Source organism: Chrysochloris asiatica, unplaced genomic scaffold (genome assembly GCF_000296735.1).
Source record: "Chrysochloris asiatica unplaced genomic scaffold, ChrAsi1.0 scaffold00018, whole genome shotgun sequence".
Classification (NCBI taxonomy): domain Eukaryota; kingdom Metazoa; phylum Chordata; class Mammalia; order Afrosoricida; family Chrysochloridae; genus Chrysochloris; species Chrysochloris asiatica.
Window position 1 is genome coordinate 20,893,286 of NW_006408536.1, and position 18,025 is coordinate 20,911,310.

An 18,025-nucleotide genomic window follows, 5' to 3' on the forward strand; every position below is an offset into this window, starting at 1 on the left:
TACCTCTTGAAATAGTTGAACATTAACCATTTCCTTTTGGTACAATGACTCTGTGTATTCCTTCCTTCTTCTCTTGATGCATTCTGCATCACTCAATAATTTGCTCAGAGAATCTTTCAATAACGAAAGTCAAGGCTTGGATTTTTTCTTCAGTTTCTCCAGCTTGAGAAATGCTGAGCATGTTCTTCCTTTTTGGTTTTGTGGCTCCAAATCTTTGCATATTTTATTATAGTATTTGGCTTTATCTTCTTGAGCTGATCTTTGAAATTTTCTGTTCAGCTCTTGGACCTCCTCAATTCTTCCATTTGCTTTAGCATCTCTACGCTGGAGAGCAAGTTTTAGAGTCTCTTCTGACCTTTTCTATTCAATTAGAAGACATTCTCCTCTAATTGAATAGAAAAGGTAATTTGCATGTCTTCGTTTCCTATATGAAAGCATGACAAATAGCTCTGAGGCTTAAACAGTGTGAGAATTCAAACTAAAGAAATGAAAGACTTTGTAAAACTGTGATGGAATCCAACTCAATTCTCCAAATCATAGCATGGTTGTAGGCTTGTCCACCAAGAGAATCTGAATCTTCTCTTGGCTTACTTGGTTAAACAGAAAATTTAGTGAGGTGTTAACACTTTCTTAGCATTAATGTTCTGCCCATTTGAAGACAAAATCCAGAAAGATCTACAAGAGCCTTAATTGAGTTAAATATGTATGGTTTATGTTGTTGTTAGGTGCCATGTTGAGTCAATTTCAACTCATAGCCACCCTCATGTGACAGGTATTTCTGCTTACAAAGCTGCTGGATGGGCTCGAACTGCCAACCATAGCCATTGCACCACCAGGACTCCTTGTATAATGTATATAGTAACGACACACTATGATATATATCAATTGTAATATATTAGAACCATATTGTCATTTATCACTATAGTACAAAGGGGCTTCAAAAAGATCGTGGAAAATTCCATTATTTTAAATTCCATTGTTTCACAAACTTTTTAAAGTCCCCTTGTGTCTATGTATCTAAATAATATAACTGTGGCCTATGTGTTTAAGGAGTCCTGGTGTGGCGCTGTGGGTTAATGCACCAGACTGCAAAGCCATTTGAACTGCAAGGTTAGCGGTTCAAGCTTACCAGAACCTCCTCGTAAACCCTACACAGGGTCACTATTGGTCGGAACCAACTCGACAGCACTTCACAACAACAATTTACAAGTGTAAGGAACCATGGTAGTGCAATGATTAAGCACATGACTGCTAATGGAAAGGTCGTTAGTTGGAAATGACCCAGGAGTTCTGCAAGAGAAAAGATTTGGCAATCTGTAAAGAATACAGCCTAGGGAGTCCTGTGGGGGCAGTTCTACTCCGTCCTGTTAGGGTCGCTATGAGTGGGAATCAACTCTATGGCATTCAACAACAACATTCAGAAGGTTAGAAAATACTCAACAGAATGTTGCTAGAACTAAAAAGGGCTTTAGATAACTTCTGAAGAACAAGACTTCGCTTATAGGTGGATAAATGAGTTGGAGCATGCCTCACACAGGAAATCAGAGATAGTAGATCTGGCTTACCTTGTCATCCCAAAATCAGATACTTTCACAGACAGATCACTGTCCACCAAGCAGTTCCGGGCAGCCTGTGGAGGAAAACCAAAACCACTCAATATTAAAAGTGCCCACAAATTGCCTGACTTCAGAATCAGATCTTTCTCTCTCTTTTGCAGAATGCTCTGCAAAATCTGATTGTCGATCACAACCCACATGCTCTAAAGTTGTCTGGGTTTCCTTTGCAATTTTAAATTTTTCAAAATGGAATTGTACTCCCAGAAATACATCCTTGCACCTACACATCCATCCTTGTTCAATAACATGAAAGGTGTTCCATATCAAACGTGGAGCCTCGGTCTAATCAATGAGAAAGAAGGAAGCATTTCAAAGGGTTGGCTCTCCACCACTAGGGTGCTGCACGGTAACAGATGCCCCAAGAAAGGTGAGGCCCAGCCATTGATCATTTCTTGTGAGCTGTTGCTTTGGAGACATATATTTAATGCCAGGAAGTTTTGCAATTCACGGATCTCTCATGCATGGCATGTTTGCTGTTCAGCACAAGAAACTCTCTAAATAGAAGTTCCAGTGATCACCAATCAGAACACTCCCCCCTTCCACCCTGACCCAGAGACACAAATTGCATTTCCTCCCAGTTTTTGTATTTTCTGCAGTTGTGTCAAATGACTATGTTAGCGTTAAGCCTGGACTTACTGGAGCCAAGAAACACTCAATTAACAAGTCTTTTCATCTCGTCTCCCTCATTACCACAACATAGCCACAGAGATTTCAGTGATTCTTTTACTCTTTCTGTTCTTTGATTTTCAGGACTTCATGAATTTTATTTTTAAATTAGGATTTTTATTACAAAAGTGTCATGTGCTTAAGCAAGTCACAAGTGATCAAAGTAAAAGTGAAGGTGTCCCCCTCCTAATGGCCCCAATCCTTGGAAGCTGGAATCCTGTACTACTTTCTTTTCTTTCTTCAGGCTTCCAAGGGTGCTGCTTACCAAGTCTCGGTGTATAAACTGGTGACTCTCCAAGAAGGCCATGCCTTCACACACATCATAGCACATTTCTAAGAGCTGGGAGGGCTCAAGTCCTTTGCCGTGGCTCTTCAGGTAATTAAGCAAGCAGCCGTTGGTTATATATTCAGTCACTATGTATATGGGATATTTCTTCGAGCATACTCCGTAGAACTTAACCAGCTTGGGATGACTGAGTTTCCTGGAAGCAACAGATTTTCAAAGGTCAGTACTGAATTTTCAACACCCTGTTTTCCAAATGTTCTAAATAATCATCACTCTTTTTTGTTTGTTTGTTTGTTTGTTTGTTTTGATTTCCCCCTTCTACTTGCACAGAGAAAGAGAGGAGAAAAATCCAGGAGTGGAAACTCAGCCTTTGTTATGGAAAGGCCATCCTGAGTGATCGAAATGGCTTGCACTTGACCTTTTTGGTTGGCAGTTTGAACTCACCCAGAGGTACCATGGGAAAAAGGTCTGGCAACCTGCTTCCCAAAGGTGGCAACTTTGAAAACCCTGTGGAGCAGTTCTACCCTGAAACACATGGGGTGCCTTGAGTCAGAATCGACTCAATGACAACTAGTTTGGTTTTCAGTGGCAACAAGACGTTTTGATGTTACAGCAGGATGTTGAGGGTATTCCACGAGCCTAAGGAAGTTTCTGCTAAATTGTTCTGTCCAGCTGCTTTGCTGGGCCCCATTTATCCCTATCTAACTGTGCCCCTGCCCAGAGGCCAAGGAGGTCTCAGAGTCCACACATCACTTTTTGGACTACCCTTGGAGTACCAGAAGTCTGGGGATCCCCACCCACATAGCCCAGAGGACTCTCCGGGACCTGCAAAGTCTCTTCTCTGGGGTCCATTCGCCCAAGGGTGGAGCACACCACTGGGGGTGTGCTCATCCCCACCCAAGATAGCTGTCTGTGGAGGGCATGGAAGAGGTTTGACTGTGGTGTCCCAATGCAAGTGTGGACACCAGCTAGACCAGGGGTCTGGGGCCCAGAGACTGGGTTCCCTAAAGAGTCCAATAAGGCATTTCAGATCGGTATGAAGATAGATTTTTCAAAGTAGCTGCATAGAACTGATTTTATTAAATAGTTTTCTATCTGGATTTATAATGTCTAAATCTCAGTTTCTGTGATATGTGGACTCTTGCTCCAGTCCTTGCAAATGGTAGGGATTGGCCTGTTAGTGTTAATTCCTTCCCATTAAAACAAGCAAACACACGAACCAAATCTGTTGCCACTGGGTCAATCCCAACTCACAGCGACCCCATGTGTTAAAGAGAGCTAGCTGTGTTCCATAGAGTTTTCTTGGCTGTAGTCTGCACAGAAGCAGATCAGAAGGCCTATCTTCCTTGGTGCCACTGAGTGGGCTTGAACTGCCAACCTTTTGGTTAGCAGTAGAATGCAAACCATTTGTGCTACACAGGAGTAATGCCCACTCCTCACGAGAGCTAAGCTCGTGCTCCCTAGAAGAACCTTACATCATGGTCTGGGCCTCCTGGAAGAATTCATCTTCTGACATAGAGCCTTCCTTGATCATCTTGACAGCGATATCATACTTCTCCTTCCATTTGCCCAGCTGGACCACTCCAAACTGACCACTTCCCAGTTCCTTCAACAGGGTGATCTCTTCTCTCTTCAGTTCCCAGATTCCTAGTAAGGCAAGGCAGATGCTCTTTAGGACATGAACAGTAGGCTTTGGAGCTAAAGTCTCCAGAGATAATATGCTCAGCATCAAGACTTTGCTTGATAAGGTTTTTTAAGTTAATGAATTAAAAATCAACACCCATCGGTGATGTGGTCCATGACCTACAAGACCATTCCACTGAGTTGAATCTGACTTATAGCGACCCTACAGCACAGAGTAGAACTGCCCCATAGGATTTCTAAGGCTTTCATCTTTACAGACTGCCACATGATTCTCCCTCAGAGCTGCTGGTGGGTTCAAACTGCTGACCTTTTGATGATCGGCCCGACATTTTACCCACTGTGTCCTTACTATTGTAGGATATCATTTCATTACATTTCCTTGAACACACACTGTTGAAAGCTGGCTCCCTAACCGACTAGGTTACTGAACCCAGGAAGAAGAAAGGGAAAGGAGGTGAAAGTCAGACCAATAAGAGGGAGGATTTGACAATAGTTTCTGTAGTGTTGGAGAGATTACAAATTTGGGGCAGAATTTTTTAGAGAAAATAAGCAAATGAAGAGCTGACGCCCAGCCTGACACAATTTGAACAGAAACCTCCTTCCCTTTTTCAATACATTGACCTCATTTTTTTTTTTCAACCAGAAAAACGGTGGGAAATGGAATTTAAGAGCCAAAATGTGTGTCCATACCACTTCCCAGGGATGCAGAGACGGGGACCTTGTTGGCCTTGGTTGACACAGGATGGCGGAGCCTGGTGATCATGCCTGCAATGGAATAAATATCATCTAATGGTATTTTCAATAACTTCATATGCATACGAAAGCTGGACAGTGAATAAGGAAGACCGTAGAAGAATTGATGCTTTTGAGTTATGGTGTTGGAGGAAATATTGAAAGTGCCATGGGCTGCCAAAAGAACCAATAGATCTGTGTTGGAAGAAGTGCAGCCAGAGTTCTCCTTGGAGGCCAAGATGGCCAAACTTCGTATCTCATACATCGAAAATAATTGTCAGGAGGGACCAGTCACTGGAGAAGGATATCATGTTTGGTAAGGTGGAGGGTCAGAGAAAAAGAGGAAGACCCCCAACAACATGGACTGGCCAAGTGGCAGCATCGATGGACTCAAGCATGGCAACAGTAGTGAGGCTGGCCCAGAATCAGGCAGTGTTTCGTTCTGCTGTGCAGAAGGTCACTATGAGTCGGTACCAACTCGATGGCACCTAACAACAACAACAACTTGCACTTTGGACATGTTATCAGGAGGGACCAATCCCTGGAGAAGGACATCATGCCTGGAAAAGTGGAGTGTCAGCGGAAAAAACAGGAAGACCATCCCCTTCCCCAACAACAATGGGCTCAAACATAACAGCAATCGTGAAGATAGCACAGGACCCAGCAGTGTTTCTGTTGGGCAGAGGGTTGCTATGAGCTGGAACTGATTGGATGTCACCTAGCAACAACAACATCCCATTCCATCACTTTATACCCATGCTTAAGCTCTCCCCAGACTAGCTGAAAAATGAAAGAGAGCACAACATTATGATGGAGAGCAAGGGCACATTCTGACCATATTCATCCCATTGTTGTATTCATTTGGGTACACACAAATTAACTTGGGTAAAAAAAGAAAAAAAGAAAAAAGGCCTGAATTGACAAATGAGCTCAATGTCAAGCAAATTTTAAAGAGTAAAACAATCTTAAGTGATTAAAATGGGGGGAAATCAGACACTTGATGGACTCTTTTATTTCTGAAAATTTGAAAATTTGTATTTTACTTTCTTTCTAGTCTATTTCAATATGTATTTCCAGTTGCCATCAACCAATCCTGACTGCTGGCGACCCCCCATGTGTCAGAGTAGAACTCCATAGGGTTTTCAATGGCTGATTTTTTCAGAAGTAGATTGACAAGCCTTTCTTCCAATAAATATATATACATGTACATTTAATTGCAGGAATATACTTGCATAGCAAAACATTCCAGCACTACGTTGTTGGTTTTGGTATTAAGTGCCCTCGAATCAGTTCCGACTCTATAGTGACCCTGTATGGGGTTTCCAAGGAGCAGCTGGTGGATTTAAATCACTGACCAACCTTGCAGTTCAAACTGACATTGCAATCAAGTGCTTATCCTGCAGCACCAGTACCATAGACTATTACAATATGAAAAAGAAACAATTTGAATTTTAAAAAATTGAACTGACTAGTTAATCCCACAAAATGGTCAAGTCATTTTAATTGTGTACTTTGAGTTATGGTAAAGCTGAGCTGAAATAATCATAGTATTTATAGTAGCTTACAAAATCCCATTAAAATGCTTATTTCTTGCTTTCCACATGGTGATTTTTTCTCCAGGTCATGGGAAATATTATAAATGTCTTTCCTCCATACTTACTTTTCTATATATTTGTTTTCTTTTTATGGGTGGTCTCCAAACTTTTAAAATATTCACCGTTAGTTGACTGGCTTATATGGGTTCCATAAGACAAGCACTGGACTGTTAACCACAAGGTCAGCGGTTCAAACCCAACAACCACTTCTCAGAAACCCTGTATAGGGTCACTATGAGTCGGAAGTGACTCAACAACACTTAACAACATTATATATGTACACACACACACTCTGCCAAAATCTATGTCTACATGTATACAAGAGCACTACTGTATTGATATCTTATGTGCATCACCAAATAGACACAGAAAACTTAAGAGAATGAGATTAAATATGTAAGTAAACATTTTCATATTTTCTCCCTTTAACGCAGTGGAGTTGCTTGTGCAGTCTCAGGTTGCAATCATTCTACTTTGAAGACATCAATTTATGTCTTGACATCCCTGGGTGGAGCAAATGGTTAATGCACTCGACCTCTAACCAAAAGATTGGAGGTTCAAGTTCATCCAGAGGCACCTCAGAAGAAAGGCCTGACTATCTACTTCTAAAAAACAGTCATTGAAAAACCTATGAAGTACAGTTTTACTCTGACATACGTGGGGTCACATGAGTCAAAATGGAAACTGGTTTTAAACTAGATACATTTGCATGAAGAGATCTCTGAGACACGTCGTGGTGGTGATGGTGATGATTATGTGCTGTGGAGTCGGTTCCAACTCATAGCGACCATGTACAGGGTAGACTGAAGAAAACAAGGGTAGTGTATGTAGAATGATTTCATCTCTGTAAAAATTATAGTGAATAGAAATACTGCCAAGTAGGGCAGATGGCAGATCAAGGAGCTCAGAGAGAGACTGTCCTGACTAGAAGAGCTGTGGACTGAACATTTCTGACCCTGAGTTGTAACCCATTAACTTCCATAATAAACCCCATAATTGTGAAAAAAAATAGTGAATATATATGTGTGTGTGTGTTGTTAAATGCCATCAAGTTGGTTCCAACTCATAGCAACCATGAATAGGGTTTCCAAGGAGCAGCTGGTGGGTTTGAACCACTGACCTTGCATTTAGCAGACCAGTGCTGATCCTACAGCTCCACAGCAGTACCCCATATATACATATGTTGTTGTTGTTAAGTACCGTGGAGTTGGTTCTGATTCATAGTGACTCTGCACAGGGTTTCTGAGGCTGTAAATCTTTACGGGAGCAGAAAGCCTCATCTTTCTCCTGCAGAACGACTGGTGGTTTTGAACTGCTGACCTTGAAGTTCGCAGCCCGATTCGTAACCACTATGCTACCTGAGCTCCTTGTATATACATATATAGAATGAAAAACAAATGTTAGGATGAGCATAGAAAAAAAAATCTTGCAAAATAGACACCAAATTGTCCATGAAGATTATCTCTTTAATAATACATATTTCTGTATGGTTTGAATTTGACAACTTACTTCTGAAAACAGAAAAAAGTCAACAGATATATTTTAAAAGAGCAGCTCTTCTTCTAAGTCACTCTACTCATTCTGCTGTATTCTTTCTGGCAGTGGGGAATCTATAGTTCCAGAAAACGTGAGCTAAATAGCACAGCAAGCACAGAGCTTGAAAGCAATTTTTTTTTTCTTACTTTCAAGTCTCCCTATATAATTAAGGCTAGTAGGAGGATCATAATATACAAGAAAATTGATATTTATCGACAAGGACCCATCAAAGAGAATCTGAAATAAATTACCTGCTGAATTGTGTTGATGATAGTGAATCAGTGCTGGAATGGAATCAAAACAGTAGTTTTCAGCCAGGTACAATTTGTTCTCTTCATTTGTGTGCACATGGTAATGTTTGACAGCTCCTTTTTTATCTCTAGTAAGGAAGAAAGAATATTAGAACATTGTTAAGAAACAATTGCAGCTTGAATAAATAATAGCTACGTGATCATTTTGTTCTACATGTAGACGATTATGATTATTCGGGAGAAGAAGGTCAGCGAGGGTTTCTCAGTTTTGACATCTGGCATTTTTCTGTAAAGTATTGAGGGCCATCAGTAATCATGAAAGCGAGAGCCCCTCAGTAGATCTTTTATACCCACACACAATTCACCTAGGATGCATCCCAGCTTTCTGCCTTAGTAAACATAAAGCTGGAGTCTTCCTCTGAGGATTGAGAAGCGGGCAGTTATTCCGGATCATTTTTCTGAATATCAATTCTCTTTCAGGATAAAAAAGGAGATAAAACCTGGGAGGCAAAGGCAATTGAACTGTGGTTGTTGTCACTCCAGGGCATGGGTGGGAGGCTTTTTAGGAGTAGTGGTGGGGATCAATGTGGGTGGACATATCCTTGACTTCTTGGAGCAAATCTTTTCCATAGAAGGCTTTCTTCCCCCTCTTTCTTTTACTCCCCCTTTGAGACAGTAGTGGTAAATTGATTTAAGCTAGTTAGGAGTGATAGGCCTATCTTAGGTTTTAAACTATGGCACCGTGGTCAAGAAGTGTATTTTGCATCCTTCTACTACTGCTTGCTCTGGTAGCGTAGTGGTAACGAATCGGGCTGTGAACCGCAAGGTCAGCAGTTCGAAACTACCAGCTGTTCTGCTGGAGAAAGATGAGGCGTTCTGCTCCCATAAAGATTTACAGCCTCAGAAATCCTGTACAGGGTCTCTATAAGTCGGAACCGACTCCACGGCACATGACAACAGCATATATTTATAAAATGTGCTGGACTGCAATGCCGGTGGTTCAAGCTAACAGTCGCTCCTCAGAAAACCCTATACAGGGTCGCTACAGGGTCGCTATGAGTCAGAATTGACTCGACAGCACTTATCAACAACAACAACAACAATGGTGGTGGTGTGCTGTGGAGTCGGTTCAGACTCATAGTAATCATGTATAGGGTTTCTGAGGCTGTACAGGGTCCCTAGGAGTCAGAAATGGCTTGACGGCACTTAGCAACAACAACAACACACACATACATATATTTTACATGTTTGTTGATGTTAAGAAGCCCTATACCAGGATTCCATGGCACTTAAGAACAACAGCATGCACACATATACACATATATATTTGTCGTTGTTAAGTGCCATGGAATCCTGATGTGGTGCTGTAGGTTAAGCACTGGACTGTTAACCTCAAGGTCGGCACTTTATACCCCACAAAAACAACACACACACACATCTATATGTATATGTATGTATCAACTTGCATCATGCAAATTGCTGTGGTTGTAGTACCAGCCTAAAGAAAGGGCAATTCTAAATAAGAGCGAGGGCGTCTGTCTTTGTTATAAATGGTAATCGACTCTTGGCAGCAGTATGAATTGTGCTCAAGCCCATTGATGCTGTTGCTTTTGTTAAGTACTAAGGAGTCAGTTCTGATTCATAGCAATCCCATATAGCGTTTCTGAGGAGCGGCTGATGAGTTTGAGCTACTGACTTTGCATTTCAGACCTTGCAATCCAGGGCTTATCCTACAGTGCCTCAGCAGGACTCCCAAGCCCATGCATAGCATTTCAAAAAAACTTCTGTATTTATTGATGGTGTGCCTGGGTGGTACAAACGGTTACCACACTGGGCTGCTTAACCAAACCATTGGAGGTGCCCAGAGGTGCCTCAGAAGAAAAGCCTGAAAATCTACTTGTGAAAAATCAGCCAGTGAAAGCCCTACGGAGCACATGATGCCCATGGGGTCACCATGAGCTGGAATCAATGTGACAGTACCGGATTTTTAAATTGGTGTTTACTGATTGAGGTTATCTTAATTCAATTCTTTATCTACTTGTTGATTTGTTTACCCAGCCACCTTCCAAAATGAATCTGGAGACTAGAAGCTTGCCTAGGAGAATGTCTGCTAACAGATTTGGCCCAAACTGTGGACCAACGGACCACAGAACTTTTGCTTTTCAATGATCTAAGACTTCTCCCAGTTCTTACTGAGTTGGCCTTAGCTGGCTCGTAGCTATTACAGTGTATACTCTAGTACGTGAGACACCCTGGGGAGGCAGCTTCTGAGACTGGAAAATGTCACAAGACTGTTCAGTGCACATCTCAAGTTGGAGGTAAAAGCTCTGTAAAAAAATGAAATTCTTAAAATAAAGTAATTTTCTGGAAACAAACCAGATGTTCATTAACCAATGAGTTGTTGTTGTTGTTGTTAGGTGCCATCAAGTTGGTACCGACCCATAGCAATCTTATGCACAGCAGAACGAAATACTACCCGATCCTGGGCCAACCTCACTACTGTTGACACGCTTGAGTCCATCGATGCTGCCACTTGGCTAATCCATCTCATTGGGGGTCTTCCTCTTTTTCTCTGACCCTCCACCGTACCAGACATGATAACATTCTCCAGAGACTGGTCCCTCCTGACAATATGTCCAAAGTATGAGAGACGAAGTTGGGCCATCTTGGCCTCCAAGGAGCACTCTGGCTACACTTCTTCCAAAATGGATCTATTGGTCATCACAGTCAACTTTACTTTGAGGTGGCAGCTCTTCCCCAGTTGCATTTTGAGTGCCTTCCAACCTGAGGGGCTCATTTTCTGGCACTATATCTAACAGTGTTTCTCTGTTATTCATAAGATTTTCAGTGACTAAAAGTTGGGAAGTAGTTTGTCACTCTTTCTTCCTAGTCTGTCTTCTTCTGGAAGCTCATCTGAAACCTGTCCACCATGGGTGACCCTGCTGGTATTTAAAATACCGGTATCATAGCTTTCAGAATCACAGCAACTCACAAGCCACCACAGTACGACAAACTGACAGACAAGTGGTGGCTCTTTGGCTTTAAGCAGAAACTGTCACTTTAAATTTCGAGGAGATCTGTGCACATGCATAGTAGAACCCTCCAGGGGAGGGAGTGGGGTGTCCATTAGCTCATGGTGTCCATTAGCCCCTCTAGTCACCAGAATGGAGGTGCGCAGATAGCAGGAGACCAATGAACAGATACCAAAAAAAAAAAAAGAATGTCCACACCTGTATCTCCACGGTTCTGTCAGGCGTTCATGGCTGTTCTGATCAGAACCAATGAGTGGACGAACACACAGAATGTGGAAGGATCAGAGACAATGAGTGGACACACAAAATGTGTGGAAGATTACTCAGCCATACAGAGAAACAAAGTCCTGACGCATGGACCTTGAAAACGCCATGCTGAATGAAAGAAACCAGACAGAAAAGGACAAATATCGTGCGATGCCACTTATATGAAATGGCAGAGGTATAGAAACTAAAGTTTAGTAGTGTTTACCAGAGGTGGTAGGAAGGGGAAAGGGGGGGGGGGTTTATGGGGCTGGAATCTTTTGGAAACGGACAATGGTGGGATTTGTACAACGTGTCATCAACGTCATTGAATTGTATGTGGAAACACTGTCTAACTGGCAGATGTTTTGTTATAATTATACCTATCACAAAAAATTAGTTTTATAAGGAAGAAAGCATTAAATAAAACAACTCTTTACTCACTTAATTGTTACTACGTTACATATATGCCCGACAGGAAAGAGATCATGGGGAAGGCAGAGAATTATTGACTCCAACTGTTAAAATGGGGTCACACACAGAGATATTTATTTTTTTCAAAGGGTCCTAATTAGGGGTTGGCCAGATTCTCATTTCATAGCATTGGGGACTTCTGTGTAGACATATGGGTGGATATGATTGAAAGAAAGTGGACTCCAGTGTTGGAGGCCCAATGACTTGTGAGCTTTCTGGAAGAGTCTTTTAAAGGCAATCCTTCTTCCACTCATCTGTGAAACAGTGCAAATCCCAACCTCTTTCCTATTTGTTGACAGTGTGGTGAGAAGGCAGGAAGATCTCATAACCAATGGGGAAGTTGGCTTGTAAAGCTACGTAGGGGTATCCTGATGATGACAATGATGATGACGACATGTCAAAGATGATTATGGGATGTCTTCTAGGCCTAAGTGTTGGGGGATGGAGTCAGGCAGGTAGAACTTTTTTCAACAACAGTAATTGTTATTTGTTTACTACATGCTTACTGTGTTCCAGGCACTGTTCTAAGCCAAGGCATGACTTAACTCACTTTATCCACAGAATGATAATAATAATGATCATGCCCTCTTTTCCAGTTAGGAAGCCAAGACACAGTAGTTTACAAACTTGCTCAGCGCCCTACAGCTCTGAAGTAGTAGATCTAGGAGTTGAACTCAGAAGTGTGGCTTCAACACCACGTTCTGAATCATCAGAAGGGGGCAGCACTATGGAGAGCAGCTGCCCAGGACCACTGGCTCCATCTAGAATGCTTTATTCAAAACTAGGCATTGGGGTAGGTGTCTTGGCTCAGCAGGTGCCTTGGTCTCAGGGTGCAGAGTCTTCATTGCTTTTTTTTCTCTCTTTCTAGGTTTAGGCTGAATGGAGGAGAATCACTTAAAACTTTTCTAACTAATGATCTCTCTGTTGTGCTGTGCGCTGCACACTTTGTCGCTTCCTGGGGAGGCTCACCAAGCCAATAGTCTCTCAAAAAAGACACCTACAAATGGTCAAATCCAACAGAAATACTTTGATACAAAAGTTGGGCCTTTTAAGGTAGTATCTTATCCAAAGGTGTGACTGAGTGACTAGCATATTCAAGGAACGTAGACAAAAGATAAAAGAGAGAAGAGCCCGTGATACTTACTTCACAGCCTTACTGAATAAAGACACTGTGTACATCCCCGCCTGGCTGGAATTGCGAACCATGAATGCCCCTTCTTTTCCCTGAAAAGAAAGGACCATGTCATGTGCAAGACACAGAACATTTGTGTTATTCTTGACAACTTGTCTTCAGTGTTCCTCCTTTTTTTCCCTCAGTCTCTTTAAAGATCGACTGTTTGAGCATAACGCTTCCTCTCAAGGTAATTTTTAACCCTATCTGATAACTTTTGATTTTGTTCTTGTGCAAGTCTAATCTTTTCTTCTTCTTAAAATAATATTTCAAACTACATACTACCATGAGTTGGCACCAACTCAACCACAACAGGGTACCACTGTATCAGAAACCCCAAGAATACACTGTTGAAGTTCTACACTCAACTCGTCTTTCTTAATGGCTTGTGCTAAATGCAAATGTATCTACATTCAGAAAGAGCACGTAAGAAAAGCCATGAAGGTGACAAAATACTGAGTGAGGTCACCAGCACCCATCAAAGAAATATTCAGTGTATTCGATGTTTCATTAGCTTAAACTGTATCAAAGAGTCATTTTGTAGGTCAACAAAAAAAGCTTAAGACTGGCAATTCCAAACTAATTAGTAATGAAGGAGTCTTTCCTATTACACTTGCTCTCTTCTGTCTTACATGCTAATGAGCTGTAACAGAACTGTGGGATACAGTTACATGGATGGTCCACAATACATAGTGCAAATAGTTTGTGCTCAACTAGTAACCAAAAAGTTGGTAGCTCAAAGCCAACTAGAGGCATCCCAGAAGACAAACCTGAATATCTGCTTCTGTAAGGAATATAGCCAAGATGCCCCATGGAGCTGGAAACCACTGGTACTTTTGAACTGCTGACCTTGAGGTTAGCAGCCTGACTCCTAACCACTAAGCTAGGAGCATTCTTCTAAGTCTTGCTTCTAAGATTTCTGGCTGTACTTCTTCCAACACATATTTGGTTGTTCCGTGGGCTGTCCGTTGTTGCTGTTGCTAAGTGCCCTCGAGTCGATTCTGACCCATAGCGACCCTGTACAGGGTTTCCAAGGCTGTAAATCTTGACAGGAGTAGAAAGCCTCATCTTTCTCCTGCGGAACAGCTGGTAGTTTCGAACTGCTGACCTTGTGGTTCGCAGCCCGATTCGTAACCACTACGCTACCAGACTTTTAATATTCTTCTCCAACATCATAGCTCAAATGCAGTAACCTCAGGGTCAGCAGTTTGAAACTACCAGTGGTTCCACGGGAGAAAGATGAAGCTTTCTGCTCTTGTAAAGATTTACAGCCTTGGAAACCCTTTATAGGGTCCCTATGAGTCAGCACTGATTCCACAGCACATAACCACCACCACCATGCCATTGACTCTGGGCTTGACCATGTGACTGGTTTTGACCAATGGAACATCAGCAAACATGATGAAAGCAAAGACTCAATAAATGCTTGCACTGCAGAGTTTGTCCTCTTGGAACCCTGCTTTGAGATCACCAGGCTGTGAGGAAGCCCAAGTTACCCACATGGAGAAGCACTGAGGTGTCCTAGCTGAGCCTAACCCCCCAGTCAATCCACCAACTAAATGTAGCTCTCAGTTACCCTGAGCATAGCCTGCAGAAACATTTCTTACCCAGCACTTCCTGCCCAGAATCGTGAGAAATCCACATCGTCATTGTTTCAAACCACTGCATCAGAGGGTGAAGCCAGAGATGTCAAAAACAGAGGAAGTAACTAGACATGAAGGGCCGAGTAACCCATGGGCTCAATAATCACTGCTATAGTGAGTTGACTGTATAATTAGCAATAAGGATTCTATGAAAAGCCCATTAGCCTCTAGGTCCTGCAACAGCAAAAGGTTCTTGGAGGTGATTTCTTTCTCCTTTTTAAATATCTAATTTGGAAAGAAACTTTGAGGCCAAGTAGCAGTTTTATCATGCATCTAAGAAACATTTATAACCTCCAACTCACAATAAAATTTTCATACAAAACAGAGAGCAGTTATTGGCCTTTATGTCCATTGTACGCCTTTCTAAATGTTTGTGCATAGACTCATAGTCGTGATGCCCGAGATCTTCCAGTTTTTCCAGTTGAGATGTTCCAAGTATCCATAGTCAATCCTGACTTAAAAGATCATTTTCAATCCTCTCACTAAGAGCCTAAGTGGCAGGTACTTGTGTGGCGACAGGGAGGCTTTAAGGAACTGATGGGTCTCTGCATGGAGACCCTCTTTCTTTCTTTTCTTTTCTTGGTAGTATTTTTTTTCAATTTGTTATTGTGCATTGAGCGAAGGTTCACAGACAAGATTATCAACTTTACTTTCAATGAACCATGCATTCTGTTTCATCTCAATGATTCCACTCCCCTCCCTGTAATAACAGTTGTCCTGCTTCCTCCCTGTGCATCTCCATTTACATATTATTTTTCAACCACAGAAAGCAAAAAATATTTGATGTACACATGCAAAAACAAAAAGTAGATATTCATTTAAATGTCCAAAGGGCACAGTCTGCAAGCCAGCCCTTGGAGGTGATTTTGAAAGACAACAAGACAACGTACCTTTTGTCTCAGTAACTGCTCAGATTGTGACCTGGAGATATTACCGGCAAACCAGCTGCAACAGGAAATGGAATTCATATTTGGAACGAAGAGTCTTTTAATTACATAGCATGTCATTCCACTCTCTAATCTGCAAAAGGACATGTTGGCCCAGATAAGAGGCTTCCACACCTGCCTGCTCAGTAGAGACACGTGAGGATATTTTGTACCACCCATGATCTGGCGCAGATTTATATTTTTAAGTGTGATGCCATTTAGGAACTTTTGGCCACCTTCTAAATGACCTCTATGTTCTCCAACATGTCACCAGGGATTCGATCAATGGGTATGCCCATGGAAGAATCAGAATTGCCAAGGATGGATGTTCCTGTCTTTCCACCTGATTGCTTCTTTAATATAATCTGAAAGAAGCACACTTTGTAGCATCTGGGTTTGTTTGTTTGTTGTTTTTTTTTTTGCTTTGTTTTTTGTTTAATGTCTCTTTCATCTTATTGTTTAATGTTATTTTACATTTTAGAATACTTTTAGACTTCTAGACACATTGCAAAGATAGTTCAGAGATTTCCTATGTAGTTCAGGTCCAGTTTCCAATCTTAGTACCTTCTTATGTAGATTCTCAACTCTGAAGGAAATGAAGCCTAGCTCCTCACTCCTTAAATGTGGGCTGTGCACAGTGACTTAAAGAGTAACTAAAGTGTGGATAGCATACTGGTTACGAATTGAGCTGTGAGCCACGCGGTTAGCAGTTCGAAACTACCAGCGGTTCTGCGGGAGAAAGATGAGGCTTTCTGCTCCCATAAAGATTTACAGCCTCGGAAACCCTGTATAGGGTCGCTATAAGTTAGAGCCGACTTCACGGCACATAACAACAACAACAAAGTGTGGATAGAGGGAAAGAGTAACTTTACAGAGGAGACGCCCAAAAAACTACCTCAGCCAGGGCATTAGGGTCATCAGCAGTATAGACAAGTCATTGTAAGTTGTACTCATGATAAGAAATGATGAGCATGACACTTTCCCTCTCTGGACTTCCAAATAAAAGAAAAGAAATTCTGGTCTAAAGTATTAGTTGTGAAGATGGTGAGACTTTGTCTTGTTTATTTTGGACACATCATCATGTAGGACCAATGCCTACAAAAAGAAATCCTGTCTGGTAAAGTAGAGGGTCAGCAAAATTGAAGGAAGTCCTCAGTGAGATGGATCGACACAGTGGCTGCAACAATGGACATGAAGTCTCCATGATCATGCGGGTGATGAAGGACCATGCGATGTGTGTTCTGCTGTACATGTGGTCACTGTGAGTAGGAGCCCACCTTGTGGCAACAAACAACTACTATGAGGAAGGAAAAGGGGTTTTGTTGGTTTGTTTTCAGGAGAGCAATAGATAGCATCTGTGGTTATATTAGGTAGGAGCAGTTGTGCTGAACTGAGTCAAAGATAAAATAGGAGAGCCGGGGTCATCTTTAAATGCTGCCCCTTGTTTCACAAAGTTCGCCAAGACCGTTAACCTCTTACTTCATATGTGGAGTTCAAAAGGCCGTAGAACTATTTCTCACATACCGTCAGCAATGTCTTTTGGCTTTGGCCAATGTGTCATACTAAGGAAGCAAATAGACCTTCTAGGGATCGGGCAAAGGTTTGGAGGGCTTGGTAGAACCTTCTGGCACAAGATAATACCTGAGGAGTGAAGAAGTACCTTAGGAGAATGAGTGAAAGGGAGGGGTTATAGGAGAAAATCAAGATGGAGAATGGAGAGTGTCTCAAAATATGGCAGGAATGGAAAGAAAGTGTTCTCTGGATAGTCTGTGTATTAGCAGGTGAGGAAGTGTCAGCTGCTGGACATCTCAGCCAAATGCAAAGACCCTTAGACCAACTAGATAAACAGCTCAGAAGTCGGGCTTCTAGACTTAACCGTCTAGACTTAAGTTAGTCACTTAGTCTATCAGGGCCTTGGATTTCCCGATCTGTAAAATGAGGGAGGAGGAGGGTGGCTTACTGGATGTGATAAGCTTGAAAGTCACTTCTAATTCCACCTGTATAAATACTCTCTAATTAACACTTGGGATATTAACTGATGTTGTCTTATTAGTTAACATTTTAAACTAATCAAAGTTAATCAAGTCTAATCAAAAGAATCCTTTAGGGAATATGACCCAGGATATATGTGTGTTGGGGATGAAGGAAGAGATGATCAGGAGAGGGAAAGGAAGCTCTGTGAGGAGGAATGAGACCATGTGCATGTTCTC

At 41.9% G+C, this 18,025-nt stretch overlaps 1 protein-coding gene across 1 annotated transcript in view; it reads right to left on the reverse strand.

Annotated features, from left to right (window-relative positions):
- BMX (BMX non-receptor tyrosine kinase) overlaps positions 1–18,025 on the reverse strand; it is a 70,665-nt gene that overhangs the window by 16,613 nt on the left and 36,027 nt on the right. Inside the window, exons 9-15 of the mRNA XM_006835611.1 lie at positions 15,780–15,834; positions 13,220–13,299; positions 8,327–8,454; positions 4,903–4,977; positions 4,044–4,215; positions 2,548–2,764; positions 1,566–1,630 (exon numbers count right to left, since the gene is read on the reverse strand). Coding sequence (XP_006835674.1) covers positions 1,566–1,630; positions 2,548–2,764; positions 4,044–4,215; positions 4,903–4,977; positions 8,327–8,454; positions 13,220–13,299; positions 15,780–15,834 — 792 coding nt within the window. The remainder of the gene's footprint in view (positions 1–1,565; positions 1,631–2,547; positions 2,765–4,043; positions 4,216–4,902; positions 4,978–8,326; positions 8,455–13,219; positions 13,300–15,779; positions 15,835–18,025) is intronic.